This window comes from Pteropus alecto, unplaced genomic scaffold (assembly GCF_000325575.1).
Source record: "Pteropus alecto unplaced genomic scaffold, ASM32557v1 scaffold46, whole genome shotgun sequence".
NCBI classification, from domain to species: Eukaryota; Metazoa; Chordata; class Mammalia; order Chiroptera; family Pteropodidae; genus Pteropus; species Pteropus alecto.
This window is the reverse complement of record NW_006439231.1, coordinates 1,076,249-1,102,413: the sequence shown is the minus strand read 5'-3', so window position 1 is coordinate 1,102,413 and position 26,165 is coordinate 1,076,249. Positions and strand designations below refer to the sequence as shown.

Genomic DNA, 26,165 nt, shown 5'->3' with positions numbered 1-26,165 from the left:
ACCTTGGCAGTATCTCAAAAGTACTTGTGGGGGTTAAAAAAAGTTATATCTGTATCTTTTATATACAGTAGTATATAGGTGGCTTGATCCCTCCTATGGAGAAATTGATTCTTTAGTAAGCTTTGGGATGAGTCATCAGTTGAGAGGTTGTTAGAAAATTAATCAAACAGCTCTGAGAAAAAACAGTAAACATAAGAATAACACTAAAACAGAAAGATTAGAAAAGCTAAATTAAATCTGTTGACCAATGAAGACAAAAAAATTATGAGACAGAAGAGAGACATGTACTTCAAAATACTGGTTCACTTACATGACTATTATAGGATTCAGTCAAATGAGGTACAATAACTTCAGTGTGTCCCTTAGTGCCCATTGTTCCAGAATCCAGGAGGGGCCGTAGATTTGCTAAACAACGGCTATTTGAATAATTAATACACATAAAAGTGAGCAATAACAATCCAAGCAGAGGAAATCCTATCACTTTCTATTAACCATTTCATTACATCTTGATTGTAATATTTTAGATAAATTACCATCAAACAATACATTTATTTCTGCCTCCTTCCCCTAACAAACTCTGTTGTTTAATCTAGTAATTTGTGTCTCTACCTTCTACTATAATGACCAAATTTGGGGCTTCAACTTGTTTTCCGCTAGGTTAACTCTCAATTATGTTCTCCTTCTCTTGCCTCCTATTCTTCTTCAGTTATTTTCTGGTTACAAGTTCCATCCCACTATATCTTCTCAATGTTTTCTTTATCCCAAACAATATACTTTCTCAATACTTAAATACCTATGTTATACATACTTTAACTTCTTGGTTAATTTTTTTTCCTTCCTCTGCTCAAGATTACGAACTTTCCACTACACTCTCAACTGGTCAATCTTTCCCTGTTAACATATCTGCTCTAGCATACTAACTTTAGAAATAAATAAAGACTTAAGAAAAATTATGTAAGGTGTATACATTATAGTCATTGATTCATCTACTTATTTAACAAATATTTACCGAATTACATCATGTGTTGGGCAGTGCGATGGGAAAATAAATAGTCCTTAAGTAATGATTTTATGAGGAAACAAACATTATATAAATAAATATGTATATTAATAAAAAATAAGTGCTATGAAGGAAAAATCTTAGATGCTGTAAAAGATTACCATAAGAGATTCTAATTTAGAATTTGGGGGTTAAAGAAAGCCTGTTCAAAGAAAGACATTTAGGATGCAACTAAAGGATGAGGAAAAAAATTAAAGTAGGTGAAGAGTATCTGAGGTCAGGAGTTTTAAAACAAGATAAACATAATTTCCTGGGGCTGAAGGAGAGTATATGCAAGTCACCGGTAAAAAAATGCTGAATACCCTGTAAGAACTGAAAAAAGAAACGTGTAGCTGGAATAAGGGGAGCCAGAAAGAAATAGGTAAGTTTTAAGCTGGAGTGGTAGAAAAGGGGTAGAGACTCTATGTAAGACATTTAGGACATTTTAGAGATTTTGAATTTTAGCCTAGGTATAATGGGAAATCATCATAGAGTTTGAGGAGTATTACAATAGGAACATAAAGAATAATAACTGTTCAACAAATAGGTATGGAAAATAAAAATGAAAACAAAAGATACACAATTCTTTATGAACCTGAATTTCAAGAACATACCTGTCTACGTATCTCCTGGCTTCCACATTATCTAATGCTGTAATAATCATATCTTGTTTAGTAAAGAACTCATCATTGTAAATAGCCTCAGTGGCTGGACATACTTTGTTCAAGTGTGCATCTATCTTTATTTGAGGATTTATTTTCAGGGTTGCATCAGCAGCAGTATAGCTTTTAGGTTTCTAAACAAATAACAAAAACAGAAGAAATAAGTTTGAACTGACATCTTCTTATTACTCTGAAATATATATATATATATATATGAGATGACAGTAATGAGACCAATTTTTATTTTTGGTTTGTGGAAATTACATTCATACTACATTTAGTATGCATATTAGTCTAAATAATTTACAAATTAATAAAAATCTTTAAAAACCTCTTTTATAGCTAAGTGCTTTAGAGTTCTTAAAATATCAGTTAAAAGTCTAATTAAAAGTACATTTTTTCCCCTAGTTGTGAGGTTTGAACTGGGTATGTGCCTAGAAAAAGACAAGAACACATTCAGTAAAATATTAGAAATTCAAACTCCACAGAAAATGAGCTCTCGCAGGTATGAATATCTAATATGGGAAAAAAAATCTTTAAAAAACATTACTATTTCTGGATGAAAATTATTGTACATGTTTTTTAAATTATTATATATGTTTCAGTTTTATATATAAAAAAAAGAGTACCCTAACTATAATTCATCCTTTCTTTTCTTAGAAGAATAAATTATACTCATTAGTGTCAGTTCAAGTGTCATCAGGGTTCATTTGAGAGTACTGGCTCAGATGCTTAATATCTATAGACCATTCTGTTTGAACACATGCATCGCCTCTTAATGGTATTTCTGTATTTTCTCACATTGTTAAGCTGGCACATTTTTAGTTCTCAGTGCTGTTAGTGTACATACAAAGCAGAAACTTTGTTAGAACCTCAGTAAAATAAGAATAAACAGATCTTATACTTCTTCTATAAGTAAAAGGAACAAAGTAAGTACATTTTGTGACATATATTTTAGTTCATAAGAAACCCCATTACTTAGTTCTTTATATTTGGAAAGGTGAGGCTATTAGGTTAACTATGCCACCTGCTTTAATTACTTTTCTGCTCACGACATTCTTAAGCTTAATTATGATTATGTAAGAGCTGTTGAAAAATAAAGTGAAAAAACAAAAGTAAAAGCAAATTTGCTTGACCGACCAAACTACTTCTTTTTCTGACTTATTTTGATCTCTATAAAAAAGACCGAAAGCAAGCATTATTTTACAATAAAAAGGGAAGTTAATAGTCAAACAAGATCAAAAGAGCATAAAATTATTTTTAATATCCAAAAATCGTGCAAAAACCATATCGTACATTAAAAATAATTACTATTTCCCCTATCATTCCCATTATTTGATAATTGAGAAATTCTATTAAATAAGTATATTATGCTTTTCAAGCATCATTTTCTATTTATAAAAAGGAAACTGTTTTTATATAATACACCAGATGATTTAAATTTGAAACAGAATAGCAACACACCTGTATATGATGAGGACGAAATAAGAACTGTCTATTCAAGTTGGATTTTTCGATCAAGTCAGGATCTGTAACTGTAACCTAATATCAAGAAAAGAAAATGGTTTTCTCAGGATGACTAAAACAACTTCTGCAATTTATTCTAAATTATTTTGACTGATAAAAGTTATGTGAATTAAAATATTCCAAAATGATTACCAATACTATTCTTTTTATACTTAATTATAATTAATGTTTAACATAGGAACATGTTAAACGAAACAGTTGAAACCAACTGCAATTCCTGCTTAAAACTTTTTTTCTATTTATAACAAATAGAGGCTAAAACATTACTATCACATTTTAGAAACATGTAACAGACTAGCTGTAGAGGAGTTAGCTCTTCTTCCTTTACTTATATTTATTCCCAATTTCAACTATTTGGAAAGAAGGCTCGCATGTTTCCATGTGAAATGAACTCTTGCTAAAGCAGAAGTCTACAAACTACAGTGCAGGCAGGCTGTTTCTGTAAACAAAATTTTACTGAAACACTGTCACACTTGTTTTTAAAGTACTATCTATGGCTGCTTTCATGTCACAATGGCAGAGCTGAGTAGTTGTGACAGATTTATGGACTCCAAGATTAAAATTCTTGCAATCTGGTCCTTTAAGGAAAAGTTCTTAGACATCATTCTAAATGATACAAGATGACAGTAAACAGAAGTAAGATAATGTGAAAAGTATTCATAATACATTTGTTACTTAAACTAGTATTTGTATATAAGATGTGACTAGATGCGGTATATCTCAGTGTGTTCCAGTTGTTAGATGTTGATTGGTGCTCATACACACATTCCCTTTCTTTTAGCTGGTATTTCCCTCATATAACTGTTTCTTCTGTTTTCTTTCTATGTAATTATGTGCTAGAGGATGTCTTTTTTCCCTCTCTTACCCTAGAGAATGTCTTTTCTAAATAGAAAAAAGCCCAACAGAAAATATCATTTAACAAAAAATATATAATTATTGTGATTACTAATATAAGGTTTTTTTTCCCACCTACCCCAACCCGACTTTTTATCTCCACCCCCCACCATATTCTTTTTAGTCTACTACTGGATTGATCAAGTTTTTTTTATTCTAATTCCCCACCACCCCCTGCCCCTCCCCACCCACACTCACCTGAACTGGTTTGGAAGTTAAACATCTATTTTTAAGTAATTATATTCAAAATTTTAACACGAGAATGTGCTTAAGATCTAAAATTAATTGAAGTATTTTCCTTCTGAACAATTAGAGGATATCTGAACTTTCCTTTCTATTTTCCATGTTATCAAGGAACATTTTTCTTATTTTTAGGCAATTCACTCCCAAATCAGACAGTATTTTAATTAAAGGTTTTAAAAATCAGTCTAAGAATGTTGGCAAATGCCTCTACTCACTCTTGCTTGCATTCATCGGTCATGTTACCTAATAGATCTTTCATTGAGAACTAGTAAGTGGTAACCTTTCATCATTTACTTGTCAGATATCTTTGTCTTGTAAGATAATTTAGCTGAGTATTGAAATCTGGGTTGATATATTATTGCCCTTTACACTATGAAGATTTGCTTTGCTATATTCAGGTGTGCATTTCTTATTGCTCAGAGTCTATTAGGTAATCTCTCTTCTAATCTTTGCCTTTTCAACCTAAACACTTTTATTGCTTTGACTCTGTAAACTTGTTATCTCTGGAATGTTTTGCTTCCTCTCCATTATCTTTATTCTCCCTGGTAATTCTACTACACATACATTGGATCATGTAAATTCATCTTCTTTCATTAAAAATATATCTTCCTATATATACATTCTGGATACTGATATTTATCTTCTATTCATAAATTTTCACTTCAGCTATATCTGAATTTTAAGCTCACTCACTAAACATAAGTTCTTATGTGGTTTTTTTATAAAAATTTCAGTACCTTTCCCCCTCATGTCTCTATTTCTCTTTCCATCTCTATGGCCATTTCTAACTTTAAAGTTAGTTTATTCTATTATCTGTAGCACTCCTATTATCTATAGTTCTTAGAGAGCAAACTTCAATTTTCCTTGGCTGATTCTTTTTCATTTTTCCTTGGCATTATTTTTTTCTAGTGGATCATCGTTTTTTATTGTGAATTTGTCTTGAATGGATGTTAATTTTCTGCACAGTCCTGTGTACTCTGGGTGTGTACCCTTAGGCAGTTTTATATTTGTTTTAGTCAGAGCTCTGGAGGTTTCAATGGTTCTAAATTTGCTATATTCATTTCTATGCTTGAAATTTTTATATAATTTTGGACCCCGTACACCAGTGTGGTGCATGCTCTGAGTTTTAATTCCTCACAAGTGGCTTCTCTTTCTATTTAATGTTTTAGGCATATATTCAAGATACAAGTGCTTATGAGTCGCCATGGCTTTTAACTCAGGAATTAATTTATCTTTTGGTTTCTGGAACCTGGGGATTTCTCTTCTCTTCTTTGCAGTTAGTTTCGCTATATATGTAAACACTTAAAAAACTTAACATAGCAAATGTATGTGTTTGCAATAGGATAAAAATCTGTCCACATTAACTTACCTTGTTTTGTTATCTGAAGGCAAGTAGTTGTTTACTATAGTTCTTTTCCTGGTCTTTATATGCTAATATGTGTTGTGAATTTCCAAGAAATTAAAGTGTTCAGGTAATTCCTAAACTTATGTAACTGACAATTTTTTTCTAAGAAATATCTTTTAAAATCACCAGAATTAATAGCAGTTTGTGGGACACAATTAAGAAGTGCTGAGTAGGAATAATATAAATGTAGAACACCTGCTCATAATTTGATAGTAATTAATATGCACTTTATGTAATATAAGTCAATTTAATTAACTATAAAATGTGAACTATCATGTAAGTTTGTCATTTAATTATTTATAGTCACCACGATACATCTATGAAATCATTACTCTAGGAAGCTAGTTTACATCCTTTTAAAAAACTTTTTATTAAAATATAGCTAACATACAATATTATATCAGTTTCAGGTGTACACCATAGTTACTCAACATTTATATACCTAAAGAAGTGATCACCATGACAAGTCCAGCAACCATCTGACACCATACAATGCTATCACGATATTACTAACTACATTCTCTATGATGTATACCACATTCTCATGACTTATTTGTTTTATACCTGCAAGTTTGAACCTCTTATTTCCTTTCACTCTTTCTCTGCCACCTTTTTTGATTTTTCAGTTACAGCTGACATTCAATATTATTTTATATTGTTTTCTGGTATGGAGAGCAGTGGCTAGACATTTATATAACTTATGAAGTGATTCCCCAGACTAGTCTAGTACGCACCTGTCACTATACAGTTATTAACATATTATTGTTATTATTATTTGTTTCAAGTATACAGTATGTTCGTTAGACATTTATATAGTTTACGAAGTGATCTTCCAATTACTCTATCACCCAACTGGCTCTACATACAGTCATTACAACACTATTGAGTATATTCCCTATGTTGTACTCTACCATCTCCATGGCTATTTTGTAATTACTAATCTGTGCTTTATCCTTTCACCTTTTTCTCTCAATCTCTGAAACTCTCTCCCCTCTGGCAGTTACCAGATTGTACCTCCCCTCTAGCAGTTACCAGACTGTCCTCTGTATCTGTGAATTTATTACATTTAGTTTGTTCCTTTTGTTCTTTAGATAAGTGAAATCATATGGTATTTATCTTTCTTTGACTTATTTGACTAAGCATAATAACCTCTAGGTCCATCTATGTCGCTGAAAATGACAGGATTTCATTTTTTATGGCTAATATTTCATTGTATATATATCCGTAACTTCTTTAACCAATCGTCTGCTGATGGGCATTTAGGTTGCTTCCATATATTGGCTATTGTGAGTAAGGCTGCCATGAACATAGAGGTGCACAGACCTTTACGAATTAGTGTTTTGGTTTACTTTGGATAAATACCCAGAAGTGCAATTCCTAGGTCAAAAGGTAGTTCCATTTTTAATTTCTTGAGGAACCTCCAGACTGTTTTCCATAATGGCTATACCATTTTGCAATCCCACTAATAGTATATGAGAGTTCTCTTTTCTCCACATCCTCACCAACATTTGTTTTTGATTTACTGATGATAGCCACTCTGACAGGTGTGAAGTGATACCTAATTGTGGTTTTAATTTGCATTTCTCTAATGATTAGTGACCTTGAGCATCTTTTCATATGTATATTGTATTTCCTCTTTGGAGAAATATCTATTCAGGTCTTCTGCCCATGTTTTAGTTGGATTGTTTTGTTGTTGTTGAGTTTTATGAGCTCTTTATAAATTTTAACCCCTTATCTGATGTATCATAGGCAAATATCTTCTCCATTCAGTAGACTGTCTTTTTGTTTTGTTAATCATTTGCTTTGCTGTGCAAAACCTTTTTAGTTTGATGTAGTCCCATTTGTTTTTTTCTTTCGTTTCTCTTGTCCCAGGAGATATATCACAAAAGAAATTACGAAGAGCAATATCTGAGTTTCCAGCCTAAGTTTGTTTTTTTCCTAGAACTTTGATGGTTTTGGGTCTTACAGCTAGTTTACATCTTAAATATATTTTTATTTAAATATGTGACATGGCCTCCCAATTAACTCAGATTTATAGTCTTAAGAATGTAAATTGTACACCCAAGTTTATATTATTCCTTTTTTTAATCTGAGTATTCTTTTTATTTATTTATTTTTGATCAATTTATTTTGGTGACATTGGTGAACAAAATCCAGTAAGTTTTGGGTGTACGATTTAACAGTAAAGCATATATGTATATTGCATTGTGTGATCCTCTCCCATAGTTAGATTTCTTTCTGTCACCATATATTTGACCCCTTTTACCCCATCTATCTCCCTCCTCCCTAATCCCATGTTCTGCTTATCTGAGTATTCTTCAACTTTCTAATGGTAGCTTCTCCCATCTTAAAGATTTAAGTTAATACGTAGTATCTAACAAATAACACTATTAATGTGTTTTATAGTTTGCAAAGCCCTTTCACATTTAATCTTAACAATAGTATGAGGTTGGTAGTAAAGACAGCGGTTTTGCAGTATCAGAGAAAGAAATTTAGGAGCAGAGAAGTAATTTGCCATAAGGTGATTAGCTCAATAAACATGTTTGAATCAGCTGGTAAAAAAAAGAAGTGGTCAGAATAGAATCAGAATCTTCCAATTTCTAGCTTAATGATCTATCCTCGAAAGCAGTATTTCAAATCTATGCAGTAAAATATAGTTCAAAAATGGAAAGCAGAGGAAATTCAAACTTTTAACTTTAAAAGATTCATATCTTACCACTCCCTTCTCTTTGCTTGTGGCAACACCAAGTAAAGCAAAATTTTTTAACATTTCACAGCCTATGGCTCCACATCCTACCTATGGGGGAGAAAAATATATCAGATTAAATAAAATCAGAACTTCTACTTATTTACAGCAATTTCATCTCAATTTTTGTTAAATGCTATGTTACAATTGTAAATATATACTTTTTAAAATACTTTGAACATTTGCAATTTATTTATTTAACTGGTTTATGATGACATTTTAAGTGTCTCAGTTAAAGAACGTATAAACCAAATTTTAAAAAGCTCAATATTTATATTTCCTTCAAACAGAAGACATTTTAAAATTCCAAACAAAAGCCAAGCACTGAGTTCATTTTTTTAGAAACAGCACAAAACATCAGTGCAACATTTTAATGACAAAGATTCCTTGAATATTTAAGAAAGACAGATTCCACCTACATATTCCTTTATTTGATGAGAAAAAAATAACAGTTAAAAAAACCTACCAATTTCTAATGTATTGCTAGAAAATCTTTTAATGTTTTAATGTTCAAAACTACCATATTAAATGTATTAATTCTTTAGATCAGGAGTTGGCAAACTTTTTCTGTAAAAGACCAGTTAATATTTTCAGTTTTGCAGGCCATATGGTCTTTGTCACAACCACTTAATCCACTTTTATAGCATAAAAGAACCACTCGATCCACTTATATAGCAAGCATAAAAGAAGCCATTGACAGTACATAAATGAATGGGCTTGGTTGTGTTCCAAAAAAACTTTACAAAAACTAGCACCAAAATGGATTTGGTCTGTAGGCCAAAGTTTGCAAACTCCTGTTTTACACATCTACTAAATGTCTACTATGTTAGGAACTGTACTCACTTAGACTCAAATTTGCTTTAATAAATTCATTATACACAACAACAGTTTGAATGTTCTATTTATTCTCATCATTATTCACACTTACTAAGAAGATATTCAAATTTTGTAGCTTCTGACACAAGGTGTCTCCAATGCAGGCTCGTAAGGCATCATATCTATCTCCACTGAAGAAAATAACACGTACCATGAAAACAGAGGCATTATAAAGATTATTAAGATTAGTTTCATTATTTACACAAATTTAATGTTTTTTAAATTGAAGGCAGAACTTTGGGTGGTGTATATTTTGGGAAGAATTAATCCATAAGCTTTTATCAGATTCTCAAAGAGATTTATTTGTGGCTCAAAAAGGTAAAACACAGATATAAAAGTGGAAGATAGCAACTATTTTCATTTAACATCAGAATGGTATTTTGAATGATAAATATTCTCATGAAAATGTACAATTTAAACTTTATATTGATTATTTATAAAGTGGCAAAAAGGCATGGCATTATGACATGTAACCTCTAGAGAAGAAATAAGAAGTAAATGAGTTAGGAGAAAAGACATTTAAAACAAATGCATGATTAAACAAAAAATTTTAATCCAGTTGCTTCTTATAAACACACAAATAAGAAAAATGTAATAGAAATTTCAGTATTACCGTGGGAGAAATTCTTCACGTTCAGGTTTGCCTAAGGATTCGACAATATCCGCTGCTTCAATGTATAACTTAAAGTAGAAGATAAAAACATAACTTATGTATGAAACTTAAATTGTTAGAAAAACGAGTTCTATTTGCAGTTATTTAATAATTTAAAAAAATGATAAAAATACCATTTCAGAGTAAAATAACAGATTAAAAAAAACACACCTATTTTTTACACAATATACATTCCTGTATTCTTTCGTTAAAACAATTGTTAAACCTTAAAGATTTGTTATAAGATATAATTTTATTCATGTCACTTACCCATCTTAAAGATGACATACTCTTAACAAACAAAAGGAAATTTCACCTCCAAATCTATTTTTTATAACTACATAAAAACTCTGTAAGTCCCATTCAATTTTAGCTACACTTGAATATATAATGAAGGGAACCAAATTCTGTCTTTTGAGATATTGATTTTAAGCAAGACTCAGGAAGAACCTTTGATCCTTTCCCCTTACCTCCTTGGAGGATTCAGATATGAAAACATGCTTAAAGGAAGGGATCATGACCTTAAGCATTATAATATAAACTAAATGATGCAGATAGGAAGAAATACAGCAAAGCCTGTTTGTTGAACTTCCCTCTGTGTCCAATTGTTTCTGGGTGGCCTAGCAAGAATCTGTTTACCACATATTCACTTTATCATCTATCTGTAAACTGCCTGCTTTTTCTTAGAAATCCCAGACCCATGTGTCTCTCTCCTTTGTCCAGATGGCATACAAGTCTCAACTGTCCAATGTTTCCTCAGGGTCTCATATTCTTACGGCACCGCCATATGTACTTTCATAATAAATTTTGGACATTTTCTCCTGTTAATCTATTTGACCAGCTAGAACAACTTAGAAGGTGGGAAAAATTACTTTTTGTTTTTTGCACTCCCACAGTAATTTGGTTACTCTTTGATAAGAGTACCTAGTCCATATTAATTTTCCAGCTTGGATATATTACATGTCACTTTAATTACATATACTACATAGGAAATGATCTAGGAAGCCATAATTTCAGCATTTTTAAAAATACCAAACAGAATTAGTTTAAGTTAATGAGAAAAAGAACTATGTCTCCCATTTTCATTTAAGCTTCTTGAACATGACCAAATGGTTATTATTTATTATTTAATAGAGAATCTATATTAATGACATAATTTGTTATTTCCCATGCTGTTAACAGCTGTATCTAATTCACACTTTTCAAGATGAATTTGTACTCTGTGTTAAAATAAACCGAAATACTCAGCAGCAAAATAGCATTATGTCAGTACATCTTAAAACACACAAAAAGGTAAACGTTACATTACAAAGTTTAAAGTTCAAAAAAAGAAAAGGCCTGAGAGTATCTTTGGATATCCTTTGCCAATTATTCCATCTGGTATCAGAAATGAGGGTTTTTATTCCATCTTGTGATGTTTTTGCTCAATTTGGTTCTCAAATCTACTATTTCCATGCTTTCTACCTTCGGAAGTTTATACCTAGGAAGGGGCTCTGAATATTCATGATGCCAAAGATTCCATGGAACAAGTTCAAGAGTCCTGAGAGGTAATAAATGCTAAACTAACAATATAGGAGACTAAGTATAAGGAAAAAAAAAATCCATTCCCTTACACTCACGAATGAAGGAAACATCCTAGAATGATACATCCTAGAATCAAACTTTGGGTTACAGTCCAATAGCCTCAACATATCAGTTTCAATTACAGAATTAAGATTTGGTGGCATATCACATCTCTCTCATACCTCAAAAAAATATTTTAAGGTTGCTTTTATATTGATATTACAATTCATAACTGACATTTATGGTATGAGGGGATAATTCAACCTTAAGTATAAAACATATTAAAATACAGAACTAACCCACTGGCACAAAGGTGAAAACTTTTCTGTCACAGCTTTCAATACTTCTTGGCTGGCGACACCTCCTACTGCTGCAGCGAGTGGGGGTAAAAAGCCTTGAGCAGTCCAAGAGAGCCAATGCACAATGTCAGCATTGACTTCAGGCTGAAATGTAAGCCAGGAGACAATAACATTAACGATATTTACTTAGAATACTCAAAATTTCAATGCTTTAATGTGAGAATTATAGTTTAATTCAAAAAAGTTACTCAATTACCCTACTAAATATTTTTTAAGTCCTAAAAAAGCTCCAATCTCACAATAAAAGACCCTAAGCAATATGTTTTTACCAGAACCTATCGTTTTTACTTTTTGACTGTTTATGTTACACTAAGGCACCACTTTATAATTTTTGTTAAAAACAGTTGTGATAAATGTCAATATTTACAAGAATAAAAAAAAAATTGATGAAAACTGGAAAAATCTTGAACCTAGATAAATGGAAACAAACTGTGCTCAAAGTGGTAAATAAAAAGTAAAAATGTGAAAAGTAATGAAGCAATATAGTTAAAAAAGGAAGTTTAGAAAAAAAATTAAGCACATAATAGCACTTTCACTTACTAATCTAATGTAAGAGCTAATCACCACAAAGTTCTTATGACACATAAAAACTGAAATGTTTCTTAAAATAAAGTTTATTAGTATTTTTAAGGAAATATCGAAGAACTGATTTTAGAGCTATTGTTTTAGAACATTTTCTTATTTGTGACAGAGATCTCTTCATAAGATCTGTCTTCTCTTTCTCTTCCTGTTCTTTCAACATTAGTAACCTTCATCTTCACCTTAAGAGTCAAGTAGGGTTCAATTAATCTTTTGATATCTTATGTAAAATAACAGTACTTGTGCATTTAGGGGGAGAAGAGGAAAGGCTTTTATTACATTCTCAAAGACATCAGTGATACAAAAAGAGTTTACTATCTACTCACTATTCCACTCACTCCATTTCAATTTTCTATATCTCATTTTTCAACTATTTAGCACTAAACTCAATTCAGATTATGATTTCATTTAAGCTGTACCCTTTCAAATGCAGATATTGGTGGTAATGATAATATTAAAAACAATGAGAATGTTAACAGAAGCCCCAGGACAATGACAATGGCCTAAATCTGAACTTCCCCACATAATCTTGAGAGGACACATACCCAGAAGAAAAATAAACCAGTGGCAGGTTTTCAGTATTACTAGGAAGCTGAGAATATTATGAACTTAAAATTACCTGTAAATAGAAAAATAAATACCAAACTTCAACAGAACTATTTCTGGACTTCATATTGCTGTAAACCTGCATAGAGCAGGAAGTGTATGACAAAAGAAAGGCTTAATGGCAACAAACCACAGTCAAAATCATCTCGAGAAACAAAAGGTCTCACACGAAGTGAAAAATTACTGAACGTGTATGAAATATGGCAGATCCCAGGAATGGCTATGGTGAAAGAACTTCTCTAGGAGAGAATGATATAAATAGAAAGGGGAAACATTGTTTGGCAGAGAAGGCTAAAGGAAGCAAGTGAGGAAAGTTAAGGGTTTGGCAGAAATCAGAGATCCACAAGACACCCCAACACATATATCCTCCCCGCCAAAAAACCCAAAATTACCCATTAAAGAAAATCCTTTTTAGTATCCAAAGAGGCATTCTAGAAGTAGAAATCTAAAAAGCACCCCAAACCCTTGCCCTGTCCAAAAAATAAAGCAGAAAAATTGGTTTAACATACAAAACCAATGTAAGAAGGAAAACAGAAAATTAGAAGCAAAACATTTCAGCTATTGAAAATTTCTCCCGCAAACTAATCATAAGGCAAAGGAAATTTGAGTGAATTGTATATCCTTAACAAATACATGGCAATGTGGAAAAACAAATACAAAAAACTCCACCTTGAATTAGAAATTTAATATCTAAGAATTCCTCTCCCCCTCTTCCAAAGAAGGGAATAAATAAATAGAAGAAAATCTGAATCTATGTATCAAAGTGGGCTCATGGTGTACCTGGGAAAACTGACTATCAACCCTGAGACATAACTTTGTAAAACTATTAGATTACAAATGAAAAAATATACAGCAGAAAAAATATATAGGGCTTCAAGGCAAAAAGACCAGACTGCTTATAAGAGTAAGAAAATTAAGCTGGCATATTTCTCAACAATAAGATACAAAGTAAGAGATCATTGAAGAAAGTAAGAGCCTAGAATTTTATATCCATCCCAGCTTCAAGTATGAAGGCTACGGAAAAAATTCAAAACATGGAAGAACTCGGAATATTGTAATTCTGAGCTCTTGTCAAAACTGATTTCAAGACTAACTATAAAGCTAGAGTAATCAAAATAGGATGATACTAGCAAAAGAATAAAAACCAATGGAAGACAATCGTGAGTTCAGAAATCACCCTACACATATATATAGGGTCAATAAATTGTTGACAAAGACACCCCCAAAAAAAAAAAAGAATGAGAGAGGAACTGTCTTTTCAACTATTGGTAGATTACTGGATATTCATATACACACACAAAATTAACCTTGATTTATACTTTGCAAGGTACAAAAAAATGAACTCACGAAAGTACAAAATTGTACATAATGAATTCAAAATATATAGTCATGTACACCTAATCTATATTTTGCATGGCATACAAAAAGGAATTCACTAAGCTATAAAACTTTTAGAAGAAAACATAGGAGAAAAGCTTAGGTTAACCTATGTGACCTTAGGTTAAAAAAACACAAACCACTTAGCAAAAACAAAATAATACAAAGAACCACCCACAAACCACAGAAAGAAAAATTGATAAATTTAACTTTGTTAAAATTTTAAACTTCTGCTTTTCAAAAAACACTATAATAAAATGAAAAGAGAACCCACAGGCTGAAAGAGAATATTTGTAAAACATGTATCTGATAAAGGACTGATACCCAGAATAAATAAAGAACTATCTCAATAGAAGGAAAACAATCTAATTAAAAAATAGGAAAAGATTTAAAGTTTCTCAAAGAAGAGATATGAATGACAAATAAGCATATGAAAAGATACTCAAATTCATAGCCATTAATAAAATGGAAAAAAAAAGCACACATTTTAAAATGGCTAAAATCAAACAGATAGTATAGTTATGAAAACAATGCAGAACAACTCAAACATATATTTCTGGTGGAAATGCAAAATAGTTTCTCTGTAAAACAATTTGGTAGTTTCTTATAAATTAAACATATATCTATCACATGACTCTGTAATACACTATTAGGTGTCTACACATGAGAAATAAAAATGTATATCCACACCAAAATCTGTATGCATATAATTACAGCAGCTTTATTCATAACTGCCCAAACTGAAAACAACCCAAGTGCCTACCAATGATACAGGAACAAACAAACCATGGTATATCTACACAATGAAATACTACTCAGCAATAAAATGGAATGAACATGTAACAACATGGATGAAACTCAAATTTATTTTATTCAATAAAAAAGCCAGACTTAAAAAGCTACATATTGCATGATTTAGTTTATATGATATTCTGGAAAAGGCAAAACTATAGAGTGCCATGGCTTGGTTACGGTAGATGGAGATGATTATTATAAAGAGGAAGGAACTTTTGGCATTATGGAAATGTTTTATATCTTGATTGTGGTGGTAGATACATGACTAGACATTTTGAATTCATTATGTACAGTTGAATTAATTGTATAAAGAATTTTGTATAACTCTACATCTAAAAAGGATGAAATTTAAGTTATCTCAATATATCTGATAAATCCCTAATAAGATCCTTCCTTTTAAGCAAAGATTTCAACAATCTATTTCTAGCTTTCCACACTTTTTTTTAAACTTTATAGTTTTTTGGCTATTTTTAATGTATTTTTAAATTAAATGTATTGGAGGACATCGGTTAACAACATGTAAATTTCAGGTATACAACTTTATAATACGACATCTGAATACTACATTGTATGCTCCCCACCCAAAGTCTAGTCTCCTTCCGTCACCTTGTATTTGACCCCCATTACTCTCTTTTCCGCCAATCCCGTACCTTCTGGTAACCATCATTCTGCTGTCTATCTATGAGTCTGTTTTTGTGTTTAAGCGTTTGTTTATTCATTTGTTGCTTTTTGTTTTATAACCCACATGGGTGATATCATATGATTCTTGACCTCTCATACATTTTTCTAACCACTAAATATACAATAAGAGGTCTTTCGCTTATAACTAGTAATTGTTTTCAGTACACTTATTTTCTTCGTTTTTATTTCATGAAATATGAGCTCATATTATTGTTACTAGTAATGTTAAGACTTTCACTTCTCCTTCACTTTTATAAAATAAGGACAAAAACAATACAATTTTCAAATAACTGCACAAACTGCTATGTTTCTATCGCTAAAATGAAACTGCTGGAGTGACATCAGAAACATGGTGGAGTGAGGGATCTCCCCAGATCTCTCCCCTTGGAATAACGAACTGAACATCTAAAGCTCAACAAATAACACCCAACCTGTACACAAGCATGTCTGAATGAGTGATCTGCTCATAAGAACTTTCAGAGGTTGGAACTGCAGTAGTCTGGTGGTAGAATGGGAGGTCAAAGAAGCTGCCTCACACAGCGGGAGCATCAAGCAAAAGGAGGGGAAGGGGAGTGATTGTGGTGGGTTCCTCAAACAGCCCTGCCGGAAGGATCAGCAAGTACCACCCAGCGGAGCCCAGGGATGAGGACAGAAAGGAGAGTGGGAACTAAGTGCGGAGGAGCAACAGCTGCAGTTGCAAAACAGGAGGCTGAGACACTGAGACTAGCAGCAACCTCTACCCACCAACCCAGATCCCACTCTCCCTCCAACCCACCACATCTTTCTAGAACTAGTACTGCGGAGCCCCAAGGGAATTGAGCAAACACTATCAAAATTACTGCTAACACTGACTGAGACTGAGGGTAGAGACTGTGACTGAATAGCTACAAGAAAAAAACATTATTAAGTCTCAAAGCAGGGATCCAAGAGGCTTGGACGCCACCTACTGGAAATCAAAAGAAAAACGCCTTCTTATCAACAGGCTAAAGAGAGACCTCAATATAATAAATCTTATTTCTGAAAAAAGCAGCACACAATCACATTAATGTCCAGGCGGGGAAATAGTCCATCAAACACCATGAACAGCCAGAGTGACAAGGCTGCCCAGAAAGAAAAAGAAAAATCTCCAGAAAATAAGCTTAAAGACATAGAAATATGTGACTTAAATAAGAGAATTCAGGACTTCATTTCTGAAAAAACTCAGTGAGATGCAGAATAATTCAAATCAATAATTCTAAGAACTTAGAAAAAAACAGACCAGAAAAATAAGTTTATTAACAAGGAGGCTAAAATCCTAAAAAAAGACACAAACAGAACTTCTGGAGATGAAGAACACACTAAAATTGATGAAAAATAAAATAGCAAGCTGACGAAATATAGCTGACCAGTTGGAGGAAAGAATCAGTGATATCGAAGACAGAAATCTAGAAATAAATCAGAAGGAAGAAGAGAGAAATCGAAAAGTGAAAAATAATGAAAGAGAAATATAAGAACTAGCTGACGACATCAGGAAAAGCAACATAAGAATAATGTGTATTCCAGAAGGAGAAGAGAGGGAGAAGAAATCAGAGAGCATATTCAGATAAAGAGTTGACAAGAATTTCCCAAATCTAAGAAATGAGCTGGAGCTTCAAATCCAAGAAGCTAACAGAACACCCATATACCTCAACCCAAAAAGGCTGTCTTCAAGACACGGTATATTAAAATTGTCAAAAATTAATAACAAAGAAAGAATTCTCAAGGCATTCAGGGAAAGAAGACAGTAACCTATAATGGAAAACCCTTTAGACTATCTTTGGACTTCTCAGCACAAACCTTACGAGTAAAGAAGGAATGGAATCAAATATTCAAACTATTAAGTGAAAGGAATTTCCAGTCAAGAATAATGTATCCAGCAAAGCTCTCCTTTAGATATGAAGGAGAAATAAAGACCTTTTCAGACATACAAAAACTGAAGGAATTCTCCACTATGAGGCCTGCATTACAGAAAATACTAAAAGGGGTCAGCTTACCTGAAACAAAATGATAAAAAGAATGCGTAACTATGAGTCAAGCGTCTAAAAGGCAGACAGAAGCAGAGAAGTGCAACCCTTACTAAGAACAGGATATTATAAGCTTAAACAGTAAGAAGAGAATTGCTATTGCAAGATAGTAATGAACATTCAGCATATATAGGGACAATTTGAGATAACAATAACAGAAAAGGGGAGGAATCAAAGATCTAAATTTGCCATGGGGAATGGAGATAAGACTCATGTAGAAGAAAATAGACTACTGTATACTGTATAATTATCCTTTATATAATTTTAATGGTAACCACACACCAAAGATCTAGAACTGAGATACATAATGTAAAACAAGAAGGAACAGAGGGAAAATCCACAAAACCCCACCAAATTGAAATAACAGAAATGCAAGGACAAGGAAACAATGGAAATTCTAAGGTACTAGAAAACAAAAGATAAAATGGTTATAAGAAAACCACATATTTCAATAATCATCCTAAATGTAAATGGACTGAACTCACCAATAAAAAGGCACAGAGTTGCAGAATGGATCAAAAAACAAAACCCAACCATATGCTGCCTTCAGGAGACACATCTTAGTTTCAAAGACAAATACAGACTCAAAGTGAAATTGTGGAAAACGATACAAGCAAATGACATTCAGAGAAAAGCAGTAGCGGTACTGATATTGGATGAAATTGACTTTGAGATAAAAAAGGTAAAGAGAAATACTGAGGAACACTTCATAATGACAAAGGGAATCATACACCAAGAAGATGTTAACACTTAATATCTATGTTCCCAATCAGGGAGCCCCAAAATATATAAAGCAATTACTAACAGAACTAAAGGGATAAACTGACCAAAACACTATCATAGTAGGGGACCTATATAACCTATTGTTGGATAAGGACAAAATATCTAAGCAGAAAATCAATAAGGAAATAATATCCTTAAATTACACATTAGATCAACTGGACATAATCGACATTTGCAAAGCCTTTTATCCCAAAACAGCTGCTTATACATTCTTCTCTAGTGCACATGGAATATTCTCAAGGACTGACCACATACTGGGACACAGAGATAGCCTCAACAAATATAAGAGGGTTGAAATCATACCAACCATATTTCTGATCATAATGCTTTAAAGCTGGAGATCAACTGTAAAAAGAAAGAGGGAAGAACCACAAATACATGGAAATTAAACAACTTATTACTGAAGAACAACTGGGACAGAGGAAAAAGTAAGAGAGATAAAGAGATACACAGAAACTAATGAGAATGATAGTACAATATATCAAAACTTTTGAGACATGGCAAAAGCTGTACTAAGAGGAAAGTTCATATCATTACAGGCCCAAATAAATAAGCTAACACTTCATCTTAAAAAACTAGAAAAAGAAGATCAAAAGAAGCCTAAAATCAGCAGAAGGAAAGAAATAATGAAAAACAGAGCAGAATTAACTGAAACTGAGAACAAGAACACGATAGAAAAAACGAGACTGATCAGCAGTACGGAAACTGAAACAATCATTAAAAACCTACCAAAAAGTAAAAGTCCAGGACCAGATGGCTTCACCAGTGAATTCTACCATTCAAAGAAGATTTAATACCTATTCTTCTCAAACTCTTGCAAAAAATCGAAGAGGCAATATTTTCTAATTCATTTTACAAGGCCTGATATCACCCTGATATCAAAACATCAAAAAACTACAGACCAATACCTCAATGAGATACCATCTCACTCACACCCGTTAGAATGGCTATTATCAATAGGACAAGTAATAACAAGTGTTGGAGAGGACTTGGAGAAAAGGGAACCCTTATACTCTGCTGGTGGGACTGAGAATTGGTACAACCACTATGGAAAACAGTTACGAAGATTTCTCAAAAAACTAAGAATTGATGTACCATATGATCCAGCAATCCCTCTACTGTACTGGTTCCCAACCTTTTTGTCACTTGGGACCTATGCTCCTATGAGAATCTAATGCCTGATGATCTGAGGTGGAACTGAGGCTGTGACACCAGTGCTGGGGATCGGCTGCAAACACAGCTTGCTTGCTCATTGCTCACCTCCTGCTGTGCCACCTGGTTCCTAACAGGCCATGGACCAGTATCGGTCCATGAAATCAAGGCTTTGGGACCCCTGCTCTACTGGGTTAATTATCAAAAAACTTGAGAACATTTACCCAAAAAGATATATGCACACCAATGTTTACAACACCATTATTTACAGTGGCCATGACATGGAAGCAACTGTAGCGTCCTACAATAGATGACTGGATAAAGAAGATACGATACATATGTACAATGGAATATTACTCAGCTATAAGAAGAAATGAAATGCTACCATTTGTGACAGCGTGGATGGATCTTGAAATAATCATGTGAAGCGCAACAAGCCAGACAGAAAAAGTTGAAAATCACATGATATCACTTATATGGGATATAAATCTAAAAGCAACCAACAAATATAACAAACAGAGACTCAAAGACATGGAGAGTGGACTAGTGGTTACCAGAGGGAAGGAGGGGAGGAGAGAGGTAGATGGGGGAAAAGGGGTGAGTATTAAGGATTGTAATAGGCAAGAATTTCAAAAATAAAAGAAAAAAGTGAGTAGTTTCTGGTGGGTTTAAAAAGATAGGTCTTTCAAATATTTGGTGACAAAGAAATCTAACTATGAGTGGTGAACACAATGCATATAATATATGACTTACTGTTGAATTGTACACTTGAAACTTATTGGACTTTGTTGATCAATGTTACCCCGATAATAAAATCAAATAAATTTAAAAATAAAATAAAATAAATAAAACTACTGGCCAGCCAGCACTGGCACCATAACATGGAAAAACTATTTTCTAGGTAATATGTCCACACATGATATGCAAAATGCAATTAAGAGATATGAATATATAATTTAAAAAAGAAATGATTTAGGAAAGCTGACAACTTTCTATACTGAGTTTTAGTGGGTTAACAAACCAAGTAAATCAGAAGATAATATAATACTAATACTAAAAATACAACAGCAGCAAATTGTAATTACTATAAGCTACATACTGTTCTATACACTTTACAAAATTAAATCATTTAATGTTCACAACATCCCTATGCGGTAGGTTAACCGCATTTTATAGAGTTATAAATTAAAGAGAATGAAGTCAAGTAAATTGCCTACTGTCAAGAGTCAATAAATAGAAAAGCTGGGATTTGAAGGATAAGAGAATATTAATTTATAGTATATTTATATGTTACACATTTTTTGAGGGCTGTAACTCTGAATATTTACCTTCTCTTCCAAGGTTTCACTTATAGATGTTGCTAGTTTCAACAGTTCTTCTGAATCATTTTGGCATCTAGGATTCAAAACAAAAACACCTCAATTTCAATTTTCTCAACTGCTATAAACAGTAGGCCATTTTCAATTCTAAAGTTTAAAAAACAAAAATGTGGAATTTTGCCAACAGGTAGCACAAAGTGCTTCAATGATTTGAAGGGAAGTGGCTTATAATATGTTACTTCAAAATCAGATTCAGTTTTAAATATATAAGGCAAAAACCTTTTACAACAGTACTTATGACTTACTAGGCCAGAAGGTGAAAAATTACACAGTATATTCATAATTAAATAATTCTCAGGTTTTTTATTTAAGAAGTTATAGCTTTTGAAGACTTCAAAAATGGGAAAATTTTTATTTAATATAATTCCAATTTTATAAATTAATCTCTCTACTCCTAATAGAAAAAAAGACTAAACATAACAAATGTTTATATACTATGTGTTCGCCAATGTTGCTTACTTTTTAAATTTTTTAATCTACAATTTCTGAAATATTGTTTTTATAATAAGGAAAAAAATTATCTCGAACAAAGAACATTACCCAATATTTGGCTTGCGACTATAGTTTTCCTGAAACTGGTCCAAAGCAAGCATAGCTGTGTGTATCTCTAAAGGTGCCTATGGAAAACATTGAAAATTAGCCAATGTAATACATGCCAGGCACTATGCTAATGCTTTAAAAACATTTAATTTAATCCTTACAATAAATTAATTATCTCTATTTAACAGAGGAGGAAACTGAGTCTTAAATAAGTTAAATGATTTGACTGACTTGACTTCAAGGCAATAAAGCAATATTTAGAAATATATGTAAGTCTCGATTCCGGGTGGCATGACTAGTTTTTACTAGGTTATCTATATGAAATTTAGAGTAAAATGAACTAAACAACAGCAATAAAACATTTGTAAAAGATCACCTAATTTTTTCCTTATCAATACTTACAAATTTGCAAACTTAACATAACTCTTTCCTTATCACAAATACATTCTCTGCTAAAAAATTATATCCAGTGATTAAAAAATAGAATGTTTCCAAGGTTTTTTGGGAAAAAGTTATTATGTAAAACTCTACAAAGTTCAGAAAAATCTTTTAATAAGATCACCTTTGCATAAATTATTGAAATTGTCTTAACTATCAAAGCTGGCATATCATTATAATAGCAAAACTTTTTCCTATTATTCTAACATTTTCCCATGATATAAATTCCCATTTTTAATCCTTGGGAGTCAACTTTACATATGTGAATATAATCTTTATTAAGAAAATCTGACACGTGTATACATGGTTATTCCATTTTAATTTTATAATCTCTTATCAATCCCCATCCCCCACTCTGCTGCCTCTCTTAAATCTATAAGTGTTTGTTTACCTCAGGTTTACTAAAATCCACAATAAGGCACTTTGGGTGTTTTATCTGCTTCTTCAATGATTCCTAATAGAAACCAAACAAAATAATTACTCCAGTGCAAATAAGTGATTACCTGACAAAATATACAGAGCACTAAAAGCGATGATCTTTTCCAATGGTCTGTAATAAATAAGACTGAGCAAATAAGTTTTAACTGAATTATGAAACAGCTACCATTTTCCCTATTATCCCTTACTACTATATTATACTTTATTTTTTTAAATGTCAAATGCAATTAGACAATCTGATCCAAATAATAAATTTGGGAAGAATTGGTAAAAACATCTATATACTTGATAAAAAAATCTTTTGTTTTAAATGAAAAGCTACTGCTGTAGGGATGAGAACTTGGAATTCGGCGCCTGCTATGTGCTGTTAGACATGGCACCTGGCTGATCAAACCATTAGAAACCTACAGAACAAAGGAAGATCCCTATATAGATTACTAACAACTATTAACTCATACCTTTAATGCTTACCCATACAAAAGAAAAACAGGAAAATAAAGACTTTAAACTGTATATTCTTTACTCCCTATAATCAGTAATTTTTCATAGAAACTAAAAACCCAGCTTCTTTGGACGCTTGAGGTCTCATTCTGTAACTTTGAGAGGAGACCACAACTCTGTCTATGGAGCATTATTCCTCTCTAATAAACTTTCCTTTGTCTTTCATTCTGGCTTGTTTGTGAATTCTTACCTGCTTGATGCCAAGGATCCTCTCTCGGAGAAAGACTCGAGTCCCTACTTGGGAGCATTCACTCTGTCCTGCATCATTAATATATTTTTCTGATATCAAGTTATTAAGAGTTGTTATGCCTGACTAGACTTGAATACTCAAAGCTAAAACTTTCTGTGCCGAGCAAAGAACATACTAAGGCCAAAAAAACCAACCAACCAATCAAACAAACAAAACCCTTAAGAAACAAAAACCTCCAAACACCCACTCAATCTGAAATTTACTTGAAGAATAAACTAATTAAAAATTGGGGACAGTGGCAAGAGGAAGTATTGCAGGGGCAAATCCGACTAGCTGTAGTTACTGTAATCTGTTCTTTTGTTCTAATTTTGGTTTGTACAAAAACTCTTGTAAAGCACTTCAGCTAATAATGGTTCCGGAAAAGACACTTAAGTTAAAACCTTGAACACTTGCAATAAAAAAGAGATTATATGAAGAAGTGGCCTAATGATTTAAGTAGCAAGAGACTCCATAGTTCCCTAATAAAAGTAGCCTCTCTACTCTATTTAAATACTTACATTTTCCTTTCAATATCAGTTTATAGGAATTATTTAATATTTCCAAAATAAGTTTCTTGATATTTAAAAAATTAAAAATCTATATTAATGAGTATAAAAATAAAATAAATATTCCTTTTATTTTAAAAATGTAAGTAATTCAACAATAAGACATACAGTATTTCGATGCTTGCTAACTCTTTCAAAAATATAATAGTTTCATTTTTTTGTCTTAGGAGGTAATTTTAAGAACTTTGACCAGCTCTTCGATGATTCGCAAAGGTATAGTTCCTTTGTGGTAATTTATATACCTCCATTATATGCATGTGGTATTCCAGCTATAGATTTTTTTTTGTTGCGATTGGTGTATTTTATTAGACTGACACCTTTTTCCTCAAAAGGGGTACAAATTAAAAAAACAAATTCTGTTCAGCCTTTATATTAATTGTTTGGTTAACTCAGTACTTATTTTGTTACTTTTTTCCTCTTCTGACATTCTTCTTCTGTAAAGAAATGTTTTTTAAGCAAAAAAAAAAAAAATACTTACAAAGTAAAATGTTTTAGGAGTCTTAACTTGGACAGCTATGCCTCCATGTAAATAAGGTTCCAGTTCTGTAGTATCACCAATGCTAAAAGAAAATGGTGATAGCACTAAAAGAAAAAAAGAAAATGGTTATATATTGATACAGGTATTTAAGATTTAAAATCATAAAGATATTAATTTCCTCTAATTTATGAAATTAAGAAAATCCCAGTATAAATCTGTTTTTTGGGGATGTGGGGGGGGGTGGAGAAAGTGTGTGGAGCCAAATTATTTTTACAATGTGAACTTAAGGACTTAAACAAAAATAGCCAAGAAAACTTAGAGGGGGCAAAAAAGTAACGAGAGGTGCTTATTAGATATTGAATATAGTGTGGCTCTTGAATATAGGCAAACGATAAATTAAGATAAAGAATTCAGAAACAGACTCACAAAGGATACAATTAAGGTGACACCTCAAACCAGTGAGGAAATGATAGTATTATTTTATAAATCTTTGGGGGAAAATGCTATCTGGGAAGGAATCTATTCCAAATGGGTAAAAGTTTTAAATGTCAAAAAAGATGCCGAAAATATCATAAGATGAAAGTATGGAAGAAAAATTCTTTAAAACTTTGTAATGAAGAAAGCTTTTCTAATTATGACTCAAAATAAAAAGAAAACATTAACCTTTCCCCATTTGCCTTGAGAATACTCACTGGGGGCGCTTGAGGCTGCAGTGTTTACCCCAAGATAACTCGCAGATTACAGTCCTAACCTTACCCCCAAAGTTTGCCATGAAATAGCTCACATTTATTATTATTTTCACATCATTCTAGTGTATTGATAACCTTTGGAAACATGACATCATTCTATTTATAGCATTCTGTTTTTGGTAGTTTGATGGCTGAAAATGTCAAATCCTAGAAAACGTAGCATTCCTACGTGTGACGTTAAATGAATGCTGGCAGCAAGCTGCTTTTTTTTCTAAATGGGAAAGGGTTAAAAAATTGATATTATATACATACAGTAAATATCAATAATAAGCAAAGTCAAATGCCAAACTAGAAAAAAACACTTGTACTTTATGTTCACCAGCCAAATATGCCCAATACTTTAAGAGTTCCAGGGATAAACGATTCACATTAAAGAAAAAATAACCTTAAAATTTAAGATACTTAATCTCAATTAAAATTATACAGTGATAAGATTCATTCATACGTGAAATGCTATGCAGCCATAAAAGAAAATTTAAAGGAAAAAAGAAAAAGAATGTTCTGCAATTACTGATGTGAAAAGATTATCCAGATATTTTGCTTAATGAAAAGGCAAAGGGTAGATGCATAATATGCTACCTATACTGTATGTGAAAAAGTGTAAGGAAAGCCTGGAAGAACATACAATAAACTAAGAACACTGAATGGTGAGAACTGAGTGGGAGCCACAGACAGGTAGAAAAGTTTTCAATATAAATATTTGGTCTTTATTGTCTTTGAACCATTTGCTTATTTAAAAAAACAAACAAACAAACAGTAAGTCCTTTCTCTCCACAAATCTTATATATTAAGTAGAGAGAAAAAGGTCAGCAGAGTAACATCAAACTTAGCTATTATCTCTGGAGAGGGGAGGAGGTCTGAAATAG

The 26,165-nt window shown here is 32.2% G+C and overlaps 1 protein-coding gene across 4 annotated transcripts in view; it reads right to left on the bottom strand.

Moving 5' to 3' along the window:
- UBA6 (ubiquitin like modifier activating enzyme 6) overlaps positions 1 to 26,165 on the bottom strand; it is a 77,272-nt gene that overhangs the window by 17,550 nt on the left and 33,557 nt on the right. For all 4 annotated transcript variants that reach the window (XM_006916516.3, XM_025050041.1, XM_025050042.1 and 1 more), the window contains 11 exons: positions 24,551 to 24,654; positions 22,730 to 22,792; positions 21,901 to 21,977; positions 21,310 to 21,376; positions 11,907 to 12,050; positions 10,006 to 10,073; positions 9,445 to 9,523; positions 8,487 to 8,567; positions 3,166 to 3,243; positions 1,654 to 1,835; positions 311 to 416 (listed from right to left, as the gene is read on the bottom strand). In XM_006916516.3, the coding sequence (XP_006916578.1) occupies positions 311 to 416; positions 1,654 to 1,835; positions 3,166 to 3,243; positions 8,487 to 8,567; positions 9,445 to 9,523; positions 10,006 to 10,073; positions 11,907 to 12,050; positions 21,310 to 21,376; positions 21,901 to 21,977; positions 22,730 to 22,792; positions 24,551 to 24,654 (1,049 nt within the window). The remainder of the gene's footprint in view (positions 1 to 310; positions 417 to 1,653; positions 1,836 to 3,165; positions 3,244 to 8,486; positions 8,568 to 9,444; positions 9,524 to 10,005; positions 10,074 to 11,906; positions 12,051 to 21,309; positions 21,377 to 21,900; positions 21,978 to 22,729; positions 22,793 to 24,550; positions 24,655 to 26,165) is intronic.